The sequence below is a fragment of the Bos indicus x Bos taurus genome, chromosome 16 (genome assembly GCF_003369695.1).
Source record: "Bos indicus x Bos taurus breed Angus x Brahman F1 hybrid chromosome 16, Bos_hybrid_MaternalHap_v2.0, whole genome shotgun sequence".
NCBI classification, from domain to species: domain Eukaryota; kingdom Metazoa; phylum Chordata; class Mammalia; order Artiodactyla; family Bovidae; genus Bos; species Bos indicus x Bos taurus.
In genome coordinates this window covers 74,540,654-74,567,380 of record NC_040091.1, presented here as the reverse complement: position 1 = coordinate 74,567,380, position 26,727 = coordinate 74,540,654, and the positions used below count along the sequence as shown (strand labels likewise).

Here is a 26,727-nt window from a genome sequence, read left to right as displayed (position 1 = left end):
GCTATTTCTATGTTCAGCTGCCCAAGACTCAGCACCTCTCAGTTCAAAGCCTTACCCTTTCATCTCCCGCAAACCCTTTCCTTTGCAACCCTGTGGCATGTCACCAAGTTGGAGACTTGGCCTGTGTCCCAAGGCCTAGGGCACGTCTGTGAGGCCAAGGCGGATTTGGGCTCAGTGTGACTGAGTGTCTAGCTGGGTCTGGCCGGGCACTGGGCTCTATAGAGACTGCCTGACCACAGTCCGCAGGCTCCTGGTTCCTGCCCGCCAGCTTTCCCCTCCCCTCCTGGCTCAGAATTGCTACTTAAATATTTCCCCATTTGCCTCTTCATCTCTTTCCTGTAGACCTGGCCAGTCTCTCCTCCAGGATTCATTCCTTGAAGGGCCAAGGCTGATAATGAAGGGTTCAGTCTGCAGGATCTGAAGGTCCGAAGGATCAGGCAGGCGGCTTCTGCTTCCCCCGCCGGGAGTCCCCAGAGTCGGGGAACTCAGCCCCCGACTCTGACCCTGTCCTGGCCATCCTGGAATCACGGCCTCTGACCCAGAAAACCACATGCTGACGGATCATGGGATTTTCAGGCCACTCTTATCTGGGAGTCTCCCCTGGCTGTTAGGGAACAGCAAGAGGCCTGAACCAAAACTTAGGAGACCTGAGTTCCAACTCTCTACGGCCACTTATGCCCTGAGTGAACGGGGGTGAGGGGGTGGGGGGATGTCACTTCATTTCCGGGTCTTTTGCTCTTAAAATAGTGATAACAATGTCTACCTCTCAGAGTCCTTACTCATTAGAAGCAAGAAAATGGATGGGAAAGCCTAAATGCCGATGGAAGACACACTGTCTTTTTTTTACGGTTGCCAGTGCCACTTTTCTGGTTGTTACTCAGGGCTGGCTTGAGGGAGGCTGCAAGGTGTGGCATCTTAGGGGAGAACGCAGCTTCCAGCCCTGCTCACAGCCAGGTTCCCAGTGCCCACTGCAGAGCTGCGTGCCCGCTGGACCCAGGGTGATGTGGCCCAACTCTGCCTGAGAAATCATGCAGGAGACCCTGGCGGCCCCCTCCCTTTCTCCCTAGCGGGGTAACATCACTCCTGCTGCCCTCCCACCCCCAGCAGCCCCCCAGCCTCCTGCCCACCTCCTGTCCACTGACTCCACAGCGGCCGCCACTGCCAAATGAGCACCCCAAATTGGAACATATGTCACTCCGGGAGCCCCGTTCGCCCGTCCACCGCTACATGCCTATTTTCTAATTTCCAGCTGACATTTCCCTTAGTGAAATAAATGAATTTGCTCCGGCGGAGGCCCTGTTCGGATTAAGCTGCTGTCAGAGCCCCACGAGCCAAACAAATTGTTGCCCGCAGCCCACCGAGTGGGATGCCTTCCAACAGGGGGCCGGAGGAGAAGGGGGAGGCCGAGGAGGAGAAGGGGGGAAGCCGAGGAGGAGAACGGACGGGCTGGGAAGGCAGCTCAGTCAGCCAGTGGGCAGGCGGAGACCAACCACGGGGTGGCCTGGCACCGGGAGCCCTGATGCCAGAGGAGCCAAGGAATTGGAAATCACATAGAACAGGACACTCGAGGAGTGGAGGTGGGCCAGGAGAGGGTCCTGGGAAGGCTTCAGGGAGTGGGGTCCCTGGGAAGAGGGAGACGGGGGATGAATCCTGGAGCAGTCCCAGAGGAGAGAGAGAGGGGCGAATCCTCCCCAAGCTTTGAGGGGGTGGAGGGAGGGTGTGGGCCTGAGCAGACTGGACTCACTGCTCAGCGACGATGTAATCCCCTGGCAGGGGCGTGCAGGGCACTCCGGCCACTTGCACGTGGTGGGCGATCTCCGAGAAGTCCAGGCCCAGGTTCACACCGTGGATGGTCACTCGAGTCCCCCCTTCAGGAGGTCCGGACACCGTCAGGATCTGCGGGAGGGAAGCGGGAGGAGTAATTGGTCGGTCACGGCAGGAGGGGCATGGGCACCTGTTTCCCTCCCTGCAGGGAGGCTTTGGAACACCTGGAGTCTGGGGTGGAACTGCATTTCCACCACTTTAAACTTGTCTAGGATTCCAACGTCATCATCCCGACAATGAAACTGTACCTACTTCATTGGTTCTTTAGGACCTCCATCCAATGACGCCTTCATTCATTCGTCCACTTATGAGAAACAGATTAGGAGAAAGTACTAGGCTCAAGGCAGGGCTTGAATTCACTAGTTGCCTGACTGAAAGCAAGTCTCAGAATCTCCCTGAACCTCAGGTCTCTTTAGTTGGGAAGGAGGATAGTCCTCTCTAACCAACGTCACCCTGGAAGCTCCCACATGGAGGGTGTCCGGGACCATTCTGTCAACTCCCAAGGGCTCTGTAATTGTGATGACAGAGGGTGAGATGGTTGGATGGCATCACCAACGCGATGGACATGAGTTTGAGCAGGCTCCGGGAGTTGGTGATGGACAGGGAGCCCTGGCGTGCTGCAGTCCATGGGATCACAGAGTCGGACACGACTGAGCGACTGAACTGAACTGAACTGTGACATGTCATGCCGGTCGCCCCTGTGTGCTAGCCTCAGTTGAGTTTACAATGATGAACAGGGAATTTGCCCTCAAGGAACTTAGTGGTCAAGGAGGAGGAGATAAGAAGGCCATAAGTAAGGCTGATGCAGGGTACCCAGTGATAAGGTAGATTTGAAGGAAAAGCCATGGGAGCTCTGAGGAGTCCCTGATTAAGGGCCACTGCAGGGGATGACCACAGACGGAAAGTATATTTGACATTACCCAACACACACACAAAAGAAAAATCCTGTAACTCGATTGTGCTCGTATCAAAGAGAAATAGCTTCCTGATTTTCCAAAGTCTGCTGGCTTCCTTTCCAGTGAAGTGAAGTGAAGTTGCTCAGTCATGTCCGACTCTTTGTGACCCCATGGACTGTAGCCTGTCAGGATCCTCTGTCCATGGGATTTTCCAGGCAAGCATACTGGAGTGGGTTGCCATTTCCTTCTCCAGGGGATCTTCCCAACCCAGGGATCGAACCTAGGTCTCCCTCGTTGTAGGCAGATGCTTTTACCATCTGAGCCACCACAGAAGTTTCCCATGAGCCAGGATTGTTTATTTACTCATTTCTTAATTCAGTCACCAAATGCTGACTGCTTGATTTTATTTTGATGCAACAGGAAAAGGAACTTGCAGAATCAGGCTCTCCTAACGTGTAAATTTCTATCTGAGAATGAATCAGGCTCCAGGAAAAACACAGCTCTTTGGGATCCAACAGATTCCAGGGAATAATTTCTACTTTGAGGTCCATAGTTATCCAAAGTAGGAGGAGATTAGACACGAACCCAACCTCAGGCAGAAGCACAGAATTTCGGAACTGGAAGGAGAGCCAGGGTATCTTATTCTAAGATCATACAACTTGTATACGTGGACCAAATAGAAAAAAAATGTCCAGGGCTCTTTTCACTGCACATTAGAGAGATAAGACAGTAAGGGAGGGAGAGAGGCAAGGAGGGTGGGGCAAAGCCAAGAGTCCACTAGGAACCTCCAGATGGGGCCTCTGGGCAGCGATGAGTGGTGAGCACAGGTGAAAACGCTACTGAAGGCTCTGGAGACTCTTCCTCCGCCTGTCTTTCTCAAGGGGGCACTGCTCTCTGACAGCAACGTGAGCACCATGCATGCGGCCTCCAGCTTGGCCGTGAGCGCACAGGTGAGAGCAGACAGGGAGAAGATGATGGTTGTGGCGGGGACACGACTGAGCAACTGAACTGATGAATACAAATAAATCCGATTCATGAGATAAATTCCTGAGGGAGGGAAAGGGGTGCCCGGAGGCATCTCTGGGCACTGGGTGTGGGGTTGGAGGTGAGGGGGAGTCAGGGCGATTTGGAAAGAAAGGAGCTGGCAGGAGGAACCTGTAGCCCCATGGCTTTCCTGTCTCTGAGGATTCTAAATAAAACCAACATGAGATCTTGGTTGTTCCACCCTCCCCGGCGCCACTTCCTCAGGTCCCTGGGCCTCCTGAGCTCTGGGAGATGGATACTTGTAAGGAGGAAAAGGAAAGGGTGGCCTCCATGGCCCTGCAGGAAGAGTGTCAGGAGGAAGGAGGTACCACTGAGCAAATCTGAGCCGGCGCCCTCCCCTGATAGCCTGGAACGAGCATCACTGGCCCGCCCTCCCCTCCTTCAGCCACCTGGATGCCAGGAACCTACTGAAAACCCTGACAGAACCGTGATGATTGGCTTGCTCTCTTTCCTCCACTTTTATTTTTAAAAATACATTCTCTTGCTCACGGCGGTTAATTACAACCTTTCAGAAACACTGTGAAATGAAATCTTTCTGGAAAGCCTAAAAATATTTTGGTCTTGCAGGTAGCACGTGGGGATGGTATTATGGCTATTCCGTGATGTTGGCAGGTCCACGGGGCAGTGTCCTCCTGCTGCGAATTCACCACAGTGATCTTCAAGGGTCTGAGGCAGAGGCCTGGTCACTTGGGGACTGTCACAAATGGACATTTGTGAGCACAGAGCTGCTCAGAAGCATAAGCCAGCTTATGCTGTTTAGAGATGGGAGACTTGACAACATTATTAGCAAGCATAATCGTCTTGCATGAAGACACATCAAAGAGATGGATAGTTAGGGGTGTGGAGACCCAAGTCTGAGCCCTTCTAACCCAGGTAAGAGCTGCTGGAATCCAGACTGGGATCATCCTCACGGGTTAGGGGCAAGTGGCTGGGGAGTGCTGGGTCCCTGTGGGTCTTCCCCACACAGTACACACTATATCCTGTGCCTCCAGCACCCGGGGAGGTGGTGAAGGAGTTTGAGGGTCAGAACACTCAGCAGCCACTGTGCCCTGGGGCTTACATGGGGTGTAGCTTCCCTTTTCTTGCTTAAGACAAAACTGATGAACAAAAATCTGGATTTCCAAAACACAGATGAGGTGGTGAGAACTTGATTTGCAAGAGGATTCCCAAGGCCGCCATTACGGATGCTTTCCAAATCTATATTGTTGGCTCAGACCTCTCTCCCGAGCTCCATATCCATATATCCAATCGCTACTGGACACCTCGACTTCCACATGCATGTCCCTCAGGCATCTCAGATTTCACCACGTCTAAAAATGAACTCTTAATTTTCCCTCCCTCCACCCCCAACCTGATTGTCCTCCCAGATCCTCTTTCAAGGTTAATGGGATCACCGTGCACCCAGCTAGGATCTTGCAAGCATCTCTGTTCCCCTTCCCTCTCCTACCGTGTGTGATAAACACAGGGACCGTCAGTGCTGGCGCCCAGGTGTCTTTTGAATCCGTGCCCCACTCCGGTGTCAGAGGAGGTGATAAGCGGATCTGTGTCCTCAATCACACTATCCTCGGTCTTCCTCCATGCGATCTGACTTCCTCGCATGGCCAGGTGGTCGTCATGGACACATACCTGATCTGGGGACTGGTCGCTTGCTCTGAAAACCTTCAACGGCTCTGGCCACTGTCCAGGCAAAGTCTCTGACTCCCGGGCTGGCCCGTCACTTTCTGATCTTAGTCACTTCAGCCACGTCAGCCCTCTCACACTCTGTCCCCCAAGTGCTCCCCAGAGCCCAGGGGGTCCTGTCCACACAACGCACTCTAAAGCTCTCTGTGCCTTTGCCCGTGTCATTTGCTCTCCCCCCTGGCTTGAAAATCAAAGCGAGACAGGGTGGAGGTCTGGGCTCAGTGGAACAGAGACAGGAGTCCCGTGAAACTCACCACCTGCCACCTGAGGGCTTCCAGGTGACTCTGAGAATGAGGGTCAGGGTCTGCCAAAGCCCTGTCTGCGTAGTGGTAACATCCCGGCCATCCTGCTCTCACTTCTCCCCAGGACCAAGCATGGAGGAGAGGCTCTGTAGGGGAGGCTTGGAGGAAAAGAATGGATTCTCCAGAGAGGGCGTGAACAGGAGTCTTCAGGACACTGCCCCAGGCCCACCAGTGCCCCACCCTGGAGACTGCCTCCAAGACTCTCTCTTCAGTACAGTAGGGTTAGATGGCAGGGCACCCAGCATGGCACTCAGGAAGCTTGGTCCCCTTGGGAGTCACGTCTGGCTTCTCCGTGTAGGTCTACAGGGAGGCGAGTTGGTGGAGTCCCAGACTATCGCTTGTAGAGCTCCCAGGAAGGCCTTCCAGATCTGGGAGGAGGTGTGGGGCCACAGGGGAGAAAGTGCTAACCTCCTGGAGAGGTGAGGCAAAGATAGTCCCCCCACGGTCAGAGGGAGACCAAGAGACAGCCGGGGAGCAGCCAGATCCATGCATCTGGTCTTCTAGTTTCGGATGGGCCCCGGGCTGCCAGCTGCGCAGGGGTGCAGAAGGAGGGCCTGATGCTTGGGCGGTGTTGGCGGCCGGAAGACAGTGAGCTCGGGAGGGGGACAGACTCTGAATTCCAGCTTGATACCTACAAGCTAGGTAACCTTCACTCTCTGTGTTCGCATCAGAAAACAGATAACAGTGCTTGCCGCGCAGGGATGCTGTGAAGGTGAGATAAGACAGCACCTGAAAACTCCCTCGTATGATGATGGTTGTGAGAGCAGGTCACGATAGTTGGCAGTTAGTTTCCTTCCTAGAGTGCCCCTGCACCTGTGTCTTCCTAGACCACAAAAACATGGGATGGTGGTGGTGGAGAGAGCCTAGAGGTGGGAGGCATCTTTCTGTTTACCTGGAAAGAGGACACACGGTCCAGGGAACGCATAACTTAAGATGGTGCTTGGTGGGCTGATCCAGGGCGGAGAGAGATGCTTGCGGGCTGATTGGAGAAAGCCTGAGCTTGGTGGGGGAGTGGCCGTGCCGCCCAGGGCGGGGCCTTTGTGTCCGCGGGTTCACGGCTCCCCGCAGAAGCGTGTTCGGAGCCAGACATCGCCCTTTCACCCAGAATAAATTTGGGAGGACACTGGCCCAGTCTAAAATGGCCTTCATTCTTCCCTTCTCGTCACTTCTTTGCCCCTGGCTATTGGCCATTCTGAGGTCCATGGGGCATTGCATTACGAACTCAATGGACTCTTTCAGGAAAGTAACTCTGAATGAGACACCCACGCGAACAAACGGTTTGACAGTTTGGGATGGATGTGTGTGTGCTTGGGGGTAATGGGGGTGTGGAGAGAGGCGGGAGGGAGCTGAAGTCCTGTGAAATCAGCTGGGAAGATCTTTATACACGGACGCATTTCAGCTCCATGCTTTGCAGCACACACCGTGGATGAGGGATCGCTGTCCACTCTCCTCTGTGGACCCCCAGGGAGAGCCAGAAGTACGGGAGGAGTGGGGAGAGACAGAGCAGCTGCTGAGCGGGGGTGCGGGGGGCGACCGAGGGCTCCCCCACGTTCTGGGCCGGCTCTCGCTGTGTGCTCCCCTTGTCCCCTCTGCGAGCTCTGGTTCCACTCTCTTACGTACTATGCGTGCTCCCTGGGGGAGGTGGGGCGCCCGTGGCTACAGGGTCTGAAGCCCGTGTGCCTTTGACCCACAGTTCCCTCTGCCCCTCAAGCGTGATGCTAACACATGCTTTACCCATCACACGAGGCTCTGCTAATGACACCTCCTCAGAAAGTCTTTCTCTAACCATCTTGGCAGATTTAGGAGCCCCTTTGCCTACACCCTCACTGCCATGGGTGAACACCCCTGACAGCAAGGGTCACCCTGGACTCTGTCTTTTCTCAATAAGACAATAACTATCTCGGGACAGGGACTTCCTCCATTTTTCTTAGTAACTTGACACATCACACACTGCCTGGGACACAGCAGCTGTCAAGACCTGTCCCCAGCTCTTTCTTCCTGGGAAACGCTGGGCTCAGGCAGATTCCAGGACAACCTGTGTTCTCGAATGACCGCTGCAAGGATGGAGGTAGGTGCCCAGGTGTCGCTTGGAAGTGGGGCAGTCTTTTCACATCAGAAGCATCAAGTTCTTCCTGAAATCTCGCTGACTTTAGCTCAAGCCAGTTTCTGCTGTGATTTCTCCTTGAATGGAGGACCGAACAGCTGCCTCCTCATCAAACCTCTTTCAGATACTGAAGACAGCAATTAAGTCACCCCTGGTTTGTGCTTCTGCAATTCCATCAGCCTTGCATTGGAAGCTCTTGTTTTCCAGGCCCTTTGATCATTTCAGATGTTTTTCTTTGGACCCTTGGATATCCATGAATCCTCTGCGAGTGTAAGAAAGAAACGCCAAGCAGGCTCGCAGCTTGAGCAAAGGTCTGCTGATTCGCTGCAAGGGAGGCCTGTGCCAACATCGACTTGCCCTAGCGCGGGCTCACACGCCACCAGCCAGGCGGGCCCTGGGCAAACCCCAGGGGGAGGTAAGCCCTTCTCTTTCCCATATGCTTACCTTACTCCCTGGAATTCCTTTCCCCGTTTCAGTCACCTCTCACCCTATGTGTCTCTCTTCCCTAAAGGACCTTTTATGTGTATGTGCTCTGTTGCTTACTCGTATCTGACTCTTTGCGACCCCATGGACTGTGGTGTGCCAGGGTTCTCTGTCCATGGGATTATCCAGGCAACAATATTGGAGTGGGTTGCCATGCCCTCCTCCAGGGGGTCTTCCTGACTCAGGGATAAAACCCGGGTCTCCTGGTTTGCAGGTGGATTCGTTACCATCTGAGCCACCAGGGAAACTCCAAAGAACCCTTTAAGTGTGTTAGTCACTCAGTCGTGTCCAACTCTCTGTGCGACCCCATGGACTAGCCTGCCAGGCTCCTCTGTCCGTGGAATTCTCCAGGCAAGAATCCTGGAGTGGATAGCCATTCCTTTCTCCAGAGGACCTTCCCGACCCAGGGATAGAACCCGGGTCTCCTGCATTGCAGGCAGATTCTTTATCATCTGAGCCACCAGGCAAGAACTGAAGAACCTTTAATTTGCATCCTACTGAGACTTAAAGTTGTGTTATTACCTTGCCTTAAGAGTATTGGCTTTTTAACTGGTTGTAGAATTAAGTTTGTCTATTTGCAGGATTCAGAAAGAGAATATGGGAAACACAAGAGGGCTCAGTCCGGCAGCCCCTAAGCCCTGTCCCAGAAGCAATCACAGATCATGCCAGGATCCCGGTGTCTGGCCCCAGCCCAGGCCGTGCCCCTCATCTGCCCTCTGTAGGCCTGGATGAGCAGGCCAGCAGGCTGTGGGATGAGGCTGGCATGAATGATGGGAGGGACAAACCAGGAGACTCCTGTCTCCTGCGCATCCTCTAAAAGTCACCAGGAATCCCTGACTTGGGGACCCACTCCCCCACCTCCTCAGACCTCACCTGCCGGCAGCCCGACCTTGCCCGCCGCATGCCCGGGCAGCCGGGCCAAGCCTGCGTTCCTGCCAGACTGTGTCATGTGTGTTTTCCACCGTGGGTGCCGTGACCTGGAAAACAGCCGCCGCGATGCTGCACTCGCCCTGATTCTTACAGCCGCTAATTGAACAGTTCGGAGGGAACTGTGCCACAAAGCCGCCCAAGGGCGAGAGCAGATGCAGCCGATTAATTACAGCTGGGGAGCTCCGCGGGGCTGCACCGGGAGCAGAGGGAGGTGCTGGAGGCCCAGGGTCTGGGCAGCCTAGGGAGCACTGGCTGGGCCACTCCTGGACTTGGGCAGAGCCCTGGAGGCTGGAGTTGGGGCAGATGTACGGGTAGATGGTTAAGGGGTCACAGGAGAACCCCTTCGAGGTGGGAGCCTCACGAACACTGGCTCCCATCCTAGAGACCCTGTCTTCTCTGTTTATATCTCCTGCCTGATAGACGTGATGGGAGATGAGACAGAAGTGGGCATCAGCTCCAGGTTACTAAAGATTCTGATAATGGTACCTACTTACCGATTTTTTCATTTATTAAGTACTTATCATGAGTCGAATTGTGCTGAGGGTCTTATATATTGGGTTTCCCCTGGTGGCTCAGATGGTAAACAATCCGCCTGCAACGTGGGAGATCTGGCTTTGACTCCTGGGTTGGGAAGATCCCCTGGAGAAAGGGGTGGCTACCCACTCCAGTATTCTGGCCTGGAGAATCCCCATGGACAGAAGAGCCTGGCAGGCTACAGTCCATGGAGTCGCAAAGAGTCGGACACGACTGAGAGACTAACACTTTCACTTTCTTATGTATTACATCTCACTTAGGGCTCACGACAAGCTATGAAGGAGGTGCTACCATTATTTTCATTTTATACACGCAGAATAGTGTTCTGGATAGGCGAAGGAACCGGCTCAAGAGGACAGAGTGAACGGCAGAGCCCAGCCAGGTCCACCTAACCGGTGCCTCCAGCCTCCCCACCACGCTGCCTGAGTCTCCAGCGTCCTGCCAGGGCACAGCCCCAAGGCCGTCAGCTATGAGAACTCATGCCCCAGCCTCGTGAGCCCCTCTGTGCAGGCCCGCACACTTGCTGCCCTCCAAGGAGCTCTGGAGTTGGTTAGCCACCATTTCTGTGAACTTCTCAGCTTCCATCCTCCCCACTCTCTGGCCCTGACCCTGTGAATGCCCACACTCCCCTCGGCCTTGCCCCGGTGCCATCTCTCTCTGTGCATTCGAGTCTCCCCAAATGATGCTCTGGGTGGGGACCACTGGCTTGCTTCCCATCTCTGTAGCAGGCTTGATGACGAGTGTGGTGCCCACTCCACTCCCTCCCCCAGCCCATGGACTGACAGTTCTATTTGTCTAACTGAGCCCAGGAAAGAGATGAAGGATGCTACAGGGTCAAACATGGGAATTCCAGAGTCAAGTAGCTAGGATGAAGTCCCAGTTCTACAGCTCACTAGCAGTGTGACATTAAGAAAGGTATCACCCTTCACAGTACCTTGGTTTCCTCACTGTAAAGTGGGGCTCATGATAATTGCTTCCACCTCATAGAAGTTGTCATAAGGTCTAAATGAGATAATATACAGATGGTGATAAGTTAGCAGTGCTAGGTCGCAGGTGAGCATTCAGTGAGTGCTAGCTATCTTTTTTCTCATTACTATTTTTTGATTAAGAAATCTCAGCAGAAGCCAGGCCAGTTGAGTTCCAAAAGAGTTCAGTTCAGTTCAGTCGCTTAGTTGTGTCAGACTCTTTGCAACCCCATGGACTGCAGCACGCCAGGCCTCCCTGACCATCACCAACTCCCGGAGTTTGCTCAAACTCATGTCCATTAAGTTGGTGATGCCATCCAACCATCTCATCCTCTGTTGTCCCCTCTTTCTCCTGCCTTCAATCTTTCCCAGCATCAGGGTCTTTTCAAATGAGTCAGTTCTTTGCATCAGGCGGCCAAAGTAGTGGAGTTTCAGCTTCAGCATCAGTCCTTCCAGTGAATATTCAGGCCTGATTTCCTTTAGGATGGACTGGTTGCCTCTCCTTGCAGTCCAAGGGATTCTCAAAAGTCTTCTCTAACATCACAGTTCAAAAGCATAAATTCTTCAGCACTCAGCTTTTTTTATAGTCCAACTCTCATATGCATACATGACTACTGTTTTCTCCCAAGGAGGAAGCGTCTTTTAATTTCATGGCTGCAGTCACCATCTGCGATGAAAATGGAGCCCCCCAAAATAAAGTCTCTCACTGTTTCCATTGTTTCCCCATCTACTTGCTATGAAGTGATGGGACCCGATGCCATGATCTTAGTTTTCTGAATGTTGAGTTTTAAGGCAACATTTTCACTCTCCTCTTTCACTTTCATCCAGAGGCTCTTTAGTTCCTCTTCACTTTCTGCCATAAGGGTGGTGTCATCTGCGTATCTGAGGTTATTGATATTTCTCCTGGCAATCTTAATTCTAGCTTGTGCTTCATCTAGCCCAGCATTTCACATGATGTACTCTGCATATACGGAGAAGGCAATGGCAACCCACTCCAGTACTCTTGCCTGGAAAATCCTATGGACAGAGGAGCCTGGTAGGCTGCAGTCCATAGGGTTACCAGGAGTCAGACACAACTAAGCGACTTCACTTTCACTTTTCACTTTCATGCATTGGAGAAGGAAATGGCAACCCACTCCAGTGTTCTTGCCTGGAGAATCCCAGGGACGGGGGAGCCTGGTGGGCTGCTGTCTATGGGGTCGCACATAGTCGGACCAACTGAAGTGACTTAGCAGCAGCAGCAGCAGCACTCTGCATATAAGTTAAATAAGCAGGGTGACAATACACAGCCTTGACCCAGAAGCAAAACAATGAACTCCACAGAACCTCAGAAATACTCAGAAATTACGGGCATCCTACACCTCAAAGCATTGGTTCCGTTCAGTTCAGTCACTTAGTTGCGTCTGACTCTTTTTGACCCCATGGACCACAGCACGCCAGGGCACCCTCTCTATCACCAACTCCTGGAGCTTTCTCAAACTCAAGTTTATCATGTCAGTGATGCCATCCAACCATCTCATCCTCTGTCATCCCTGTCTCCTCCCGCCTTCAATCTTTCCCAGCATTGGGGTCTTTTCAAATGAGTCAGTTCTTTGCATCAAGTGGCCAAAGTATTAGCTTCAGCATCAGTCCTTCCAATGAATATTCAGAACTGATTTCTTTTAGAATGGACTGGTTGGATCTCCTTGCCATCCAAGGGACACTCAAGAGTCTCCTCCAACACCACAGTTCAAAACCATCAATTCTTGGGTGATCAGCTTTCTTTATGGTCCAACTCTCACATCCATAGCTTTGACCAGGTGGACCTTTGTCAGCAAAGTAATATTTCTGATTTTTAATATAATGTCTAGGTTTTCACAGCTTTTATTCCAAGGAGGAAGCGTCTTTTAATTTCATGACTGCAGTCCATCTGCAGTGATTTTGGAGCCCCTCAAAATAAAGTCTGTTACTCTTTCCATTGTTTCCCCACCTATTTGCCATGAAGTGATGGGACCGGATGCCATGATTTTCATTTTCTGAATGTTGAGTTTTAAGCCAGCTTTTTTCACTCTCCTCTTTCACTTTCATCAAGGGGCCCTTTAATTCCTCTTTGCCTTCCGCTATAAGATTGGTGTCATCTGCATATCTGAGGTTATTGATATTTCTCCCAAAGTGGCTTCATGTTTACAAGTGTCCCACGCAAGTGGATCCTCTGGGTATTGTTCTTGGTGGGGCTCAGGGCAAGGGGAGAGAGCCAAGTTGTAGCAGGGGAAAGCCAGGTGTGGAGACTGCCCAGCACGGCGTTTGCTGCCTCTCTGACGGACCTGTGGGGCTCTTGCCATGTCTGCAGCAGGCTGTCAGCACCCTAGACTGTGTTCTTAAGAGGAGGTGGGAAAGGAGAATTCAGAGCCTCCCAGCACAGCCAAGGGTGTGGGTCCAGGGGAGCCACTCGGGTGGAGCACCCCCAGTGGACGGGTACACTTTGTATCGAAAGCTCCTGTGTCTGAGGTTGGAATCAGGAGGGCTCTGCCCTTCATCAGGACAGGCCAGGGAGGACACTTGTGGGTAGTACGGGGACAGTTAATCTTCTCCTGACTAACCCACTTACTCCTTTCCTGTTGCTTAGAGTTTTCCTGACTTGAGAGGGCAGTGATGCCAACATTGTGTCCGAAAATTCTGACCCCAGCCTGGCTCCCCAAGGCACCTGGATGCTGAATCCAAGATAGCAGACTGTCACGTCCTTTTCCACCCTCGCGTGTCTGTGTGGGTGTGGACGTGGGCGTGCATGTGCTCGAGCAAGCGTGAGCACACTCTTCACGGCAGAGCCCAGCCAAAGAGCTCTGCAGGCATCCATAGCATCGGCAACACCAGCTTTCTACCCGGCACGGATCCTTGCCGGCTCTGTCTTAGCTGATAGTACATTCAAAACCTAATTGTTATCTCAGCAGAGTAACTCCATTATTCATCCTGACACCATCCCCCGTTAGCTGTTTGTTGCAGTGATGTTATATTAATGAGGCCTGCAAATAAATGAACGGGAGATCAGAGGGCTGACTTGTTTCTCAGGAAAGCTGGCTGACTTATTTATTTATTTGTTGGGAACTTTGCAGAGAGTCACTCTCACCCTGGGCAGGTGGCTCTTGTCTTTTCCTGCGGAAACTCACTGTAGCCTTATAGATAAATACTTCCAAGTATCCAGCTTGCCACACAGTTTCACACAAGCATTTGCAACTGAGAGAATCCAGGAAAAAGATCTGCTTTAAAATGTTAGGGCAAACGGAGAGCAGGAGGAATCAAGAGCAATGGATCATCTCAAACTTCTAGCGCATCAAGAATTATTTATGCCTGGTTTCGGAGGGCAGTGCTGGCAGTTTTCAACTGGTTTTCTTTCCCGGTTACATGTACCTAAGATAATGTGGAACAGAATGGATATTCCCTAACGGTGGTTTAGCGAGGCGTGGGGAGTTACTGAAGTTGACAACTTTATACGGAAAAGCTACAAAGTGATTAATGGAGAGACCACTGCAAAACCAGTTCTCCTAGGATCTGGCATCAGTGTGACCTTACTGGACAGTGTGGCAGGGGAGTGTCTCCTGGTACCCAAATGGTGTAGGCTCCTGATCACTCACTGAGGACGCCAACACGGGGGATTTGTCCCTTGCATCCTAAGCCTGCTTTGCCTTTATTTCACCCTGATCTCCATTCTCACCTGCAGATATGAACTGCCTGGGCCCCAGCCTTTGGGCTTTCTGATCAACTGAGATGCTTGTGAGAGCAACTTTCACTGTGACCATCATCCCATTCATAGACACCAACCAGAAGCCAACCGAACAGTCCGATAGCTTTAAGGACCACAGGTAATTGAAGTAACACCTCCCCTGGATGTACAAGAAGTGATCGCCTTACACTGAAAAGTGCCCCCAATGTTCTACCGTTCTTCTCCCCATTGATAGAAGTAAGTGTGAACTTAATTCTCTTTAGGAAGACAGGGGACGGTTATTTTAAGGCTTAAAAGAGTAGCCAACGTCCCCAGTTTGTCCGTATCTCCTGACACTGACCAAGGGGACTCGGATCCTGGGCTCAGATGTTTTGGGGGTGGGGTGAAGTGGCAAAGTGCACAGCCAGGGAATACTTCTCTATCCCTCTGGCCAAGAGAAGGAGCATCAAAAGGTGGGGCAAGTTTGCATTCTGGAGTCAAGAAGCACCAGTGAATTTGTCTTGCCACTAACCAGATGTGTGACTTTGGGCAAATTATTTACTCCCCTAAGCACTGTTTCCCTGGCTCTTAAATGGAGATAATTACAGTCATCTTGCAGGATTGTAATAGGAAGGAGCAGGTATGCGGAATCTATGGGTTCTGGCACATAGTAGTGTCTGGTTAAAGAAAAGCTATTATTAGTAAGACTCCCGGAACTACGAGTGTGACTCATCTGTTCAGGTCCTTGGCCTGACTGGTGTTCTTGTTAGGTGTGGAGCTCTAGGTCCTTGCTGCAGTCCTCTTTCCTAATAGCAGGCAGCTGCAAAGGGTTATAAATCACAAATCTCTGTCTGAAGCCCTTTGGGAGAAGTAGAGCAGCCTGCAGGGCAAGCAGGTCCCAGCCTCTTCCAGGTGGCCAGTGTTGAGGGACAGGCTGGCTGTATCGCCCGGCCACCCAACTCAGGACTAATTTATTCACGTGATAACTTCTAACCTAATCATGCCTGAATCAATTCCTTAGAACCACAGCACCTCCTCTTTTTGCTTAGAATATTCTGTTGTGGGAATTTGTGTTGAATTTTATCCCCCACAAATTCACATGTTGAATCCCTAACTCCCATCACCTCAGAATAAGACCTTATTTGGAGATAGAGTCTTTACAGAGATAATCACATTAAAACTGAGGTCATCAGTGTGGGCCCTAATCAAATATGACTGGGATTCTTATTTTAAAAAATTGGAGACAGACATGCACACAGGTAGAACACCTTGGTGATATGAAGGCTGAGGTCAGGGAGCTGCTTCCACAAGCCAAAGAATGCCAAATACTGCCCCAAACCACCAGAAACCAAGAGAAAGGCTCGAACACATTCTCCTCACAGCCCTTACAGCATGAACCAACCCACTGAAAGCCGGATGTCAGACTTCGGCCTCCAGAACTGAGAAAGCAAATTTCTGTTTTTTAAGGTCCCCAGCGGAGTCTGATCCCTACAGCCCTAGCAGACCAATGCACTCGCTTGGAGTGGAGACCTCTTTGACAGGTGCTGCAATACCTCTTGGCCCTTCCCAAAGTTTTCTCCCAAGAAGCTCTTCCATTGGCCCGTTCTGCTGGGCGCTGCCCACTCACAGTCTCTCTGGGCTTTGCTTTCTCTCTAGGGGATAGCTCCTACCATCCTCCACTGTGATGTCCTGGTGGGTCCCTGAGGCACACGCTGGGGAGGAACAGAAGCGTGCTTTCCAAACCTCCACGCGTCATCTCCTGTTCTGGGGCCTGAACAGGTGACACGTGTGCAGACGCCCAGGATGACAGCTGGAGTGGGAACAGCCTGGAATGCCTCCCGCGGGGGACAGCGTCATTATCACACCAAGGGCTGGCTGAGAGGGAGCAGACGGTGAGTCCTGAGGGGGTCCTAACCTGAAGTCGAGGCAAACTGGGAAATTCAATCGGCTGGAAGATGTGTCCTACATGGAGCTGCCACAGGAGATGGGTCTCTAGGGGAGGGCTTGGTTGCCATGGAGACAGCTGGGTTAGGAGGGGTTAAGGAAGAGCACAGCTGTTCAGCCAACTAAGCTTCAGCTCACTCCTGTTCCTAAAGTAGAATTCCTTTGAGGTCAGCTCACTGATTGCCCTGCCCCCGCAGGCAAGACAGCCCCATTCCAGTCCCTGCTGGTTTCCAGCAGTGGACATCCTGCTGCTCCCAGGAACCACCTTGGGCCATCTCCTCCCTCAGGAAGGATCTTTGTGGTCAATGGCTCCTGTTTACACGTGGGCACGTCCTGAGGGGCTATACATTTTTGAAAATAAGGGAGGGTCAGAGACGAGAGGGAGGTTTGTGAAAAAGTGCACAGAGCTTGTAGAATTCCGATTGTTAAAAAAAAAAAAAAAAAAAAGATCTAGGCCAACATCAAGGAATTAGCCAAGAAAGCCCAGGTAAAGGAAATGAGTTGACTCTTCTTGAAAGTTACTTTTAACAAATCACACGTTCTTGGGAACAGATGCCGCCGAAATGAGGTGGTGCTCTTCTCAGTTCATGCTACAGAGGTTGGTTCTCTTGATTACTGGTGATGCTAACTTTGATCACTTGGTTAAGATACCTTAAGCCTTTAACCACCGTCCACCAGGCTTCTTCACTGTAAAGCGTGTACGAAAGTACTCTGCACCATTCTTGTTGTAATGAACACAGGTCGTGTGGGGAGAGAGCTTGAGGCTCTGTCAGCATCCCATTTCTCACCGTTCTTTGCTAATTTGCTAATTTTGCTAATTTTAGCCTTTATTGGACATTCCTGCCTGAAACAAAGATTACTGTGAACTTTGCTAAGTGGTGATATTTCTGTTTCCCTAAAGTCCTTCTATTTTTAGGACTTGGGATTCTAGAATAAAGAGGAGCTTCCTCTCTCTCACATTGTTTATTTATATCAATAAGGACCACACATTCTTCTATTATTTTCTTGCATCAAGTACATTAGGATGATTATTTTCTTGCTCACATTGCCGCAGATTTGGCCACTGGGGCTAAATCAAGTCGGCTCATGAGCCCTTTTGACGTGAAACTACAGCTGTTTTAGTGTTGTCACTTGAATTTAATCACAAGAAAACCGTCAGACAAATCCTAATTGAAAGGCATCCTACAAAACAATGGTCACGAAAGACAAAGACTGGGGTTGCGGGCGCTGGGCAGTCGTGATGACGAATGCCGCACGTGGTCTGGATTGGAGTCTGGGCCAGAAAAAGGGCGTCATCGGGACGACTGGGAAATGTGAAGAAGACATGTATATTGGACGGCGTTATTCCATCACTGTTAATTTCCTAATTCTGATCATTGTTCTGTGGTTATGTAAGATGCTAATTTTGGAGAATCTGGGTGAAGAGTATATGAAAGTTCTTTGTACTATTTTTGCACCTTTTTATCAGTCTGAAATTATCTCAAACATGCAAAGTTTAAAAAGTGAAAAATGGCTTTTGTAAGGAGAGGAGGCTTGGTTGGGGGTTGGGGGTGCAGACTGAACGCGGGTAGAAGGTTCCTGCTCTGGCTTCTCCCACCCACGTGTCCGGTCCGGAGTGCCTGCCGTCCCTGGAGTGGCTGGAGACACCGTGTGGGTTTGTCTCTCTCCCCTGATGCTCTTTCTTTGTCTACAGCCTCTACTTGAAAAACACCAACAGGAGAGACCCCACTGCTCAGGGCCTCCACTTCCTGCTGCTGCGTTCACTGGGAAAATCAATTACCGCCTAATTACCTCAGGCGGTTAATTAGCATCGCATAGCCTGGGTGTCCTGGGGAACAGAGCAGCCTGTCAGTCCCCGGTCAGTGAGCAGGGGCGTGGGGGCAGAGGCCTCTCTGGAGAAGCCCGCCTTCGGGCGGGGCTGGGGCGCAGTCAGGGTTGGCAAGGGTGAGAGGGCTGATGGAAACGGGTCCCTCCTGTCCGAGCGCCCCTGGACCGCAGGTGCGGAAACAGAGACGAACCACAGCCGCAGCAGGAAGAATTATAGAATGGAGCAAATTCTCAGGGCAGCCGCTGCTGGAAATCACTAGAATCAGGGAGAAGGCACGGAGCCCTGAGCGGCTCAGGGAGCTAGTCTGGGGCAGAGGCCGGGGCGCCACCAGCAGTCCCAGTGAGCACTTTGCCGGTGAGATGAGGGCATAGGAGAGAGTCAGTAGGCACCGCCAGCGGGCATGGCCAAGAGAAGATTGGGATTGTAGAAGCCTGGTCTTTGAAGGGCAGAGTCCGCACCCTCATAGCACCTTCCTACAGGGATGAATGAGAACCTGGGTAGAGGGACACACGCTCCTCCAGCACCTCACTGTCCCTGGGATTCACAGCCCTGTGGATGCACAGCATCTGGTCTGTACACCCTAGGAAGGCTGGATGTGAGGGATGGGAAGCCCACTTCTTTTTTACTGTACCATCATAGAAAAAAGGATTTTATTTTGGGAGATAGATTTCTAATTTACGGCAGGTTTTACTTCCAGAAATACAACCCCCAAACAACACAATCTCATTCAATCTTAAAGGCTGGCACGCTGAGCAAGGAATGTCCTTTTCAGTGTCGGGTTCCAGGGCTCTGCCTTTTGGTAAGCTTTCAGCCACCAAATCATCCACAGTAACATGTTCTAGTCTTTTTTCTTTAATTACCTCTAGCGCAAAAGCAAAAAGCAAATCACATCATTTAAAGTCATGATCTTTACAGTATGCCTTCTGCTGATCCTTCCAGCCAACATTCAATTAATTTAGGTCTCAGCAGCCCTTTGAGGCGTTCTCTTTCTCCAGTTTCTATCAACTTTTGCTTCATTGATGCTTTCTACTGAGCATCTTTGTTCATCTTGCTAACCACACTCTTTGGCTGCCCGGACCTAGACCCTCAGTCGAAGCCCGCTTCTTGTTTAATATTACTTGGGCAAATCATAGACACTTTAAAAATGTTCTTACAATTAAATATATCTGAGCTGAAATATAAGCTCTGCCATTGTGAACTTGGACAATTCCATCACTCAGAGCCACGTTTTCTTCCTCTGTAAAACGGAGGTGAGAATTTTGGCTTCTCATGGAGTTTATGAGGGCTAGATGAGACAGTGCCAAGCACACCAAACAAATATCTGCTCCCTCTTCAAATATCTCCTGGTAGGTTAACAATACTCATTTGATCTTGAGGCTTCTTTCTTCTTTTTTTTTTAACTGATCTGAAGCTGCAAATTGGTCACAGGGACGTTCCATTAGTTTCCCATTACTCTGTGGCACAGGTGAGAGCCAGACTTGGCTTAGAGCCAGACTTGGCTTGCTTTGGCCAGTAATGGGAAAATGAGGCGGGAAAAGGGACAGTGCAGCTGCTCAGGGAAGAAGCAGAAAAGGAGCAGCTGCTCCTGCTTTCTTCTTTTCTTTTTTAAAATTTTTCTGCCAAACTGCATGGCTTGTGCGATCTTTGTTCCCCAACCAGGGCTAGAACCCGGTCCATGGCAGCAAAAGGCCAAGTGTAACCCACTGGACCAGCAGAGAACTCCCTGCTCCTGCTTTCTTAGACTTGCAAATCACAGTGGTACCTGCCCTGGCTGATATTCCTAGTCATCTTGAGGAATGTGTAATTAGTTTCAAAGTGCAAGTGACAGTCGGTGAGTAGGGAACAGTAAAGAGTGATGAGCTCCTAAGGCAACCAGAGTTAAATGCAACTACTCCTCTCCCCAGCCATTCAAACCCCAAGCAGCTGCATATTCATTCACATCATCTCTTCATCTTCCTTTGCAACTGACTATTCAGGAAACATCATTTTTTCCCTCCTCAGGATAATTAGTTACCTATTTCTTTCCATTAAAATGCACAAACAAATTCGGACAGAAAGGAAACCCGGGGAAACGGCGCGGTGGCTCATGCAGTGCCTGCCTTCGCTTTCTCCTTCCATTTTCAACTTTGCAACTCTGGGCTAATTGCAGCCCCTGACATCACATTTCTGCTGAGAAAAGCTGAGCCTGTTTTTTCTGAAATGTTCACCCACCATCCAGCCAATTTCTCATCCCCACCTGGCAAAGCTGGGCTGGCAGGCAGGCTGGGCTGGCTCTGCCTCCTTGGCGCACACATGCACACTGAGGCACACGCATGGCTGTGCACGTGCATGAGGACACACTCCCACACACTTGTCACTTATGGCTGCACACGGGCCATCGGGACACCCGTGAGAGGCGTTACCTGCTCTCGCATTAACCTCATTCTACATCAAGCATTCTTTCATAAAGGCTCAGTTCCCCGTGCCCTGGGGGAGGGTCAGCTCCAAGCCATTCTGTCCCACTCTGGGAACCTGGGGGGCTTACCTCGGTGATCTGAGGGTTGGAGCACTTGACGTTGTGGCTGGACCAGTCGAGCCAGGGGCTGGAGGAGCTGCTGCAGTGCTGCTGAAGGGTGCATCTGCGCTCGCCGCTGCACCAGCCACACTCAAACTTCCGGTCGGCCTTGAGGCAGAGGCCGCAGCTCTCCCGCTGGGCTGCACACTTGTAGAGGTGGACTGCAGAGGGAAGGACGGGGCGGTCAAACAGGGAGCTGCAGAGGACTCCTCACTGCTTACCCCCTTCTTGCGAGCGTGATAGAAACCGCCCCGTCCACGGATAACACCAATGATTGTCATTATCCTTGCAAAGAATAATTGACGGGGAATTAATAATAAATTGAGGCTCTTAGCAGTTGTTTAAAGGCACGACAGAAAATATTATTATTTAAGAATTCTGGCTCTAGATTAAGTTGGATCAGGGCTTTTCTTGTGGCTTCAGCACTTCCTAGCGATGTGACAAAGAATTTAAATTCTTTGAGTATCTAGTCTGTAACACTCGGGGATCAGTTAGTTCAGTCAGTTCAGTTCTGATCAGTTCAGTTCAGTCACTCAGTCGTGTCTGACTCTTTGAGACCCCATGGACTGCAGCATACCAGGCCTCCCTATCCATCACCAGCTTCCGGAGTTTACTCAAACTCACGTCTGTTGAGTCGGTGATGCCATCCAACCACCTCAGCCTCAGTCATCCCCTTCTCCTCCTGCCTTCAATCTTTCCCAGCATCATCATTTTCAAATGAGTCAGTTCCTTGCATCAGGTGGCCAAAGTATTGGAGTTTCAGCTTCAGCATCAGCCCTTCCAATGAATATTCAGGACTGATTTCCTTTAGGATGGACTGGTTGGATCTCCTTGCAGTCCAAGGAACTCTCAAGAGTCTTCTCCAACACCACAGTTCAAAAGCATCAATTCTTCGGCACTCAGCTTTCTTTATAGTCCAACTCTCACATCCATATATGACTACTGGAAAAACCACAGCCTTGACTACACAGATCTTTGTTGGCAAAGTAATGTCTCTGCTTTTTAATATGCTGTCTAGGTTGGTCATAACTTTTCTTCCAAGGAGCAGACTTCTTTTAATGTCAAGGCTGCGGTCACCATCTGCAGTGATTTTGGAGCCCCCCAAAATAAAGTCTGTCACAGTTTCCACTGTTTCCCCATCTATTTGCCAAGAAGTGATGGGACCAGATGCCACGATCTTAGTTTTCTGAATGTTGAGTTTTAAGCCAACTTTTTCACTCTCCTCTTTCAATTTCATCCAGAGGCTCTTTAGTTCTTCTTTGCTTTCTGCCATAAGTGTGGTGTCATCTGAATATCTGAGGTTATGGATATTTCTCCTGGGAATCTTGATTCCAGCTTGTGCTTCATCCAGCCCAGCATTTCCCATGATGTACTCTGCATATAAGTTAAATAAGCAGGGTGACAATATACAGCCTTGACGTACTCCTTTCCTGATTTTGAACCAGTCTGTTGTTCCATGTCAAGTTCTAAGTGTTGCTTCTTGACCTGGATACAGATTTCTCAGGAGGCAGGTGAGGTGGTCTGGAATTCTCTTCTCTTTAAGAATTCTCTACAGTTTATTGTGATCCACACAATAATCACTGTTTTTCGTGAGGTTTGAATGAGATGTGGTCTTCAGTGATTGACACGGTGTCCGCAACATAGCCTAGTTCTGTACATACTTACTATCTTTTCTTTCAACTCAGGCTACATTCTTGGATGTGGTATTCAGTGATTGACACGGTGTCTGCAGCATAGCCTAGTTCTGTACATACTTACTATCTTTTCTTTCAACTCAGGCTACGTTCTTGCGCTGCTGCCTCTATTTCTGACATATATGGGCCTCGTTGAAAGAGGTCAGGACTGATTCCCCATTTCAGGCAAAAATGAAGCTCAAAGAGAGAGGTAGGGACTCTCAGAGTTTAAAGGTTAGAGCCCCAAGCTGGAACACACTCGCTGTGCTGCTAGAACGCAGGTCCCGAGAGGACAGGGGTACGCAGGGGGACCTGGTGGGTCTGAGAGATGCTGGCTGGGCTTTCAAGAGAGGCCACATGCCCGGCGGCGTGGAGACAGAGCTAGCTCATAAGGAAAGAGGGTCGGCACAGTCTTGTGGATGGAGAGAACATCCCGAAAGAGGACAAACTGGCTACTTTTGGGGTCTGCAGATGCTCTTGGTTTTGTCTCTTCCGCACTTAGAAGCCCTGGACAGGCCAGTGGCAGAACAGTTTTGTGAACCCGAGGCTTGGTTGTTGTCTGCTGCTGTTTTGAATTCAGAGTCCCAGGAGGAATTCTCCAGAAGGGAGATACTGGGAAAGCCCTTTCTCAGTTCTTCTGGTCAAGCACACATGAACTTGCAGGCCCCTGGGCAGCGTGCGTCTGGAGGCCAGGGACAGGTCCCAGGGGAGGCGCATTTTTTTATTCTTCCATGGGTTTATTCTTCCCTTTTATTCTCATCCTGTTCCTCTGCTCTGCCAAGCATTCCTCAATCCCAGCTACAGAGACTACATTGAAACATCCTGATCCTATGGTTTCTTATGGTACAGGGCAGGAAATGGGAATCTTAAAATGAACAGGTCGACACTGCATTTATTAACATGCATGAATGGTCCCCATCTAATTCCTCATTTGATCCTCACGATGGCCCCCCGCTGCCCAGATAGAGAACTTGGGACACACAGAGGAGCGGTAATTAGTGTGAGTTCATCTAGCTACCAGTGAAAGAGGCAGGATTCGAACCCCAGTTCATTGGATTATGGAATCCTAGTCCTTTGCACCAACACAATGCATTAGCCTCCAGGGACAGCGAGGCTCTGGGCGGGAGGTAAGTGTGAAGACACCATGGCCTATGCATTCAAGGAGCTGCTTAAAAGTTGTTGGGTGCCACAAGGGAGGATTCTGATACAAGAGCTTGGATGTGGCCATTTTTTTTCTCTAAAACTCCAGGTGCAAAGGCAACCTCCGGGAACTAAGCCCAGATTCTCAGCAGGCGAAATGTCTATCTCCTAGCACTGGGAAAGTTTGGCCTGGGTATGAGGAGAAATAGAAGAAGAATCTCCCAGCCTGGGCTCTGATTTCGATGGCAGCATCCAGCACAGGGATGGCAGCGCCTGGAGGAGATGCTGAAGCACTCACAGGTCCTCCTGGGGCCTTGGTCCCTCTCTCTGTGCCCCTGGGGTGACCTCAGCCTGAAGGACAGGCTTGTGAAAACCCTAGCTAATTCAAACGTGACATGTGGCTCATGGCCCTGGGTCAGAGGACAGGGTTCTGGGGGAGGAAGTTTCACATCTCACAGTGGCCTGAGCCATGGGAGGAAGGACAGTGCCTTTGTTAAGCACGTGAGCTCCAAAATGAGACTGTCTGGGTTCAAATCCTGTCTCTTATTATTTGACTCTTGGTCCATTTCTTTCTTTTTTCAACTTCATTGAGGTGTAACTGACAAAAAAAATTGTATAATATTTAAAGTGATAATTTGATATACTACAGAGCGAAAAGATTTCTCCCATCTTGTTAATTAATAGATGTTAAGAACACACAAATGTTAAGAACATTTAAGTTCTGCTCTCTTAGCAAACTCCAGTTCCATAACACAGTGATATCAACCATAGTCACCATGCTATAATTAGATTCTTATTCATCTTAGGGCTGGAAGTTTGTACCCTTTTACCAACTTCTCCCTATTTCTCCAACCTTCAACCTCTTTTCTATTCTATTTCTGATGAGTTGGGACTTTCCCCTCCCAGATTCCACATATAAGTTATCCTACACAGTCTTTGTCTTAAAAACATGGAACACTTGGTGAGCTGGCATCACTTTGTGCAGGGGTCAGGCTGGTCTCCGCCTTGTTCCAATTTTAGTGTCCATGTTGCCAAAGCCAGCAGTCTTGGTCTCCCTCTTAGCTTCTTTGGGTCTTGGTTCCCTTATTTATAAAATGAAGATAATGCTAGGGCATCCTTCTCAGTGTTACAATGATTAGGACAAAAAAAAAAAAAAAAATCCTAAATAAATCACTCAGTGAGTGCCTAGCCAGGGTGCTCATCAAACTGGAGTCACTTCAGTCACTCTGGAGCGCTGGGAGGAATGCTATACGGAGGGCAGCCGACCTGGCACCCAGGAGGACCTCCACGTGGGTCTGCAGGACCAGAATGAGGCCACCTCATGGAACGCCCCCTCCCGCATCAGCCCAGCTCCTTCCTGAGGTTTCTCGCAACAGCCGTGCCCTGGAGTCAGCCAGCTGGGCCCTCCCACCCACCTCAGGACCAGGGGAGCAGATTGACAAGCCTTCTTTGTACAGCGGCTGAGGCCAAAGACAGGAGAACCAGGACCTCTTTGGGAATAATATCTCCATTTCCAGGGAAACCGGCAGGACGTTCCTGCCTGCTGTTCTCCTGGTCAGGTTCCACAGACACTTCAAAGTCTTCGGGAGCCAGAGGAACAGGCGATGAGCCGGCAGCCGCCCGGCGGATGCTCTGGTTGTAATAAAACACGGTTCCCAACAGGACTCCTTTGATGACGCCAAATGTTGCTTTGGGGGCCTCTGAAGAGTTCCGCGGACAGGGGGAGTATATTATTCATGGCACCGTGGCCGGACGGCTCTGATCCCTCCAGCCCCGGTCTTTCCCGGGGGTCGGGGAAAGACCAAAACTTGACCTGGAAGTAGCCGCCTACCTTTCAGGTCCTGAGGGTTGTCGATGATGAAATTGCCATTCCACACCACGGCAAAGTCCACGGCCAGGTTGCTGATGTCCATGCCGTCGTACTGGTACTGCGGGGAGAGGGGCGGGGCACACGTTCACGAGGAATTCTATCCCGGGGGTCAGGGTGCTGCTGGCATCCCAGGGGGCCAGGAAGCAAACCAGGGGCTCGGGTTCCCTCTGGGATGAGAGAGGAGCAGATGGAGAGACAGGAGCCCCAGGCGCGCTCACATCATCCCTACAGTGCCTCCCTCCGACTCCCAGTCACTGGCGCCAACAGGATCCCGCTCAGACCCCTTTGCTGGCATTTAAAACCTCCTATAATCCAGTCCAGGCTTAGTTCTCCAACCTTCGCTTCCACTGCTTTCCTCCAGAAACCTCTGGAGCCCCTGTCTCCGAGGAAACTCTCCTAAGCCCCTCGCTGCACCCGTTCGGTTCACACCTCACAAGGAAAGCCTCTCCTCTCCCGACAGCCTCCAGCCTCCAGCACCCTGCCTCTTCTAGCCTGGCTCAGACGCACCTTCCTCTCTTCTCTGCCCTCCCTCCCAGCCCACTCCGTGCTCCCCGTCCCCTGGTGTTTGGTCTTGAACCCGGCACTTCCTGGGATCTGCACTGGATTTCCCCCCATGGAAATCTCTTTAGGAAGCCCACTCACCGCTCTGGACACCCCGCAAAGCCCTGACACAGCACGTGCATAACGGACGACAGTGCCTCAGTGGTTGACTGGCCAGGCCCTGCAGGGGCCCTTTCTTTCCACGTGTGAGCTTTACTTCCATCAATAGTCCACTAGGGACAGTGCCCAGAGCTTTGCGGGCACACCTCTGAGCAGCCCAACCCCTGAAGGCTACCAAGCCGCAGTCGGGAGTGGACTTCCTCCCATGTTGATCCTGCCTGGGACCCTCAAGCCCTCAGACACATCAGACCCGCCCCTCTGGTGGCCCAGCTCCTGAGCCTCAGTGGAGACCGCCCCTGGGACTCCCTGCTGCGGGGGCTGCCCGGCCTGGCCATGCAGCTCCCGGGGCCCGTCACCGTCAGCCCGCCCCCCTCCCCGGCCCCAGCTTCCCACCGCCTTCCTCCCTTTGTCGTGCTCCATGACTTTCTCATCTCCTACCTTCCCCGGGTGCTGGGCGGTCTTCCACCAATTACAAATTCTATCAAGCGCCCGTGACCCGGGAACCCGACAGCTCCCTGATAAGAGGCCCAAGATTTCTCTTTATCGCTCGCGGGCGAATTACCTTCCCTCAGCACCTCTGTCACATTCCTCCCCCCTCCATCTCCCAGCTGACCCCCCAC

At 51.2% G+C, this 26,727-nt stretch overlaps 1 protein-coding gene across 3 annotated transcripts in view; it reads right to left on the bottom strand.

Annotated features, from left to right (window-relative positions):
- Positions 1 to 26,727, bottom strand: part of PLXNA2 (plexin A2) — a 233,966-nt gene that overhangs the window by 37,182 nt on the left and 170,057 nt on the right. For all 3 annotated transcript variants that reach the window (XM_027565724.1, XM_027565723.1, XM_027565725.1), the window contains 3 exons: positions 25,409 to 25,505; positions 20,735 to 20,925; positions 1,745 to 1,896 (listed from right to left, as the gene is read on the bottom strand). In XM_027565724.1, coding sequence (XP_027421525.1) covers positions 1,745 to 1,896; positions 20,735 to 20,925; positions 25,409 to 25,505 — 440 coding nt within the window. The remainder of the gene's footprint in view (positions 1 to 1,744; positions 1,897 to 20,734; positions 20,926 to 25,408; positions 25,506 to 26,727) is intronic.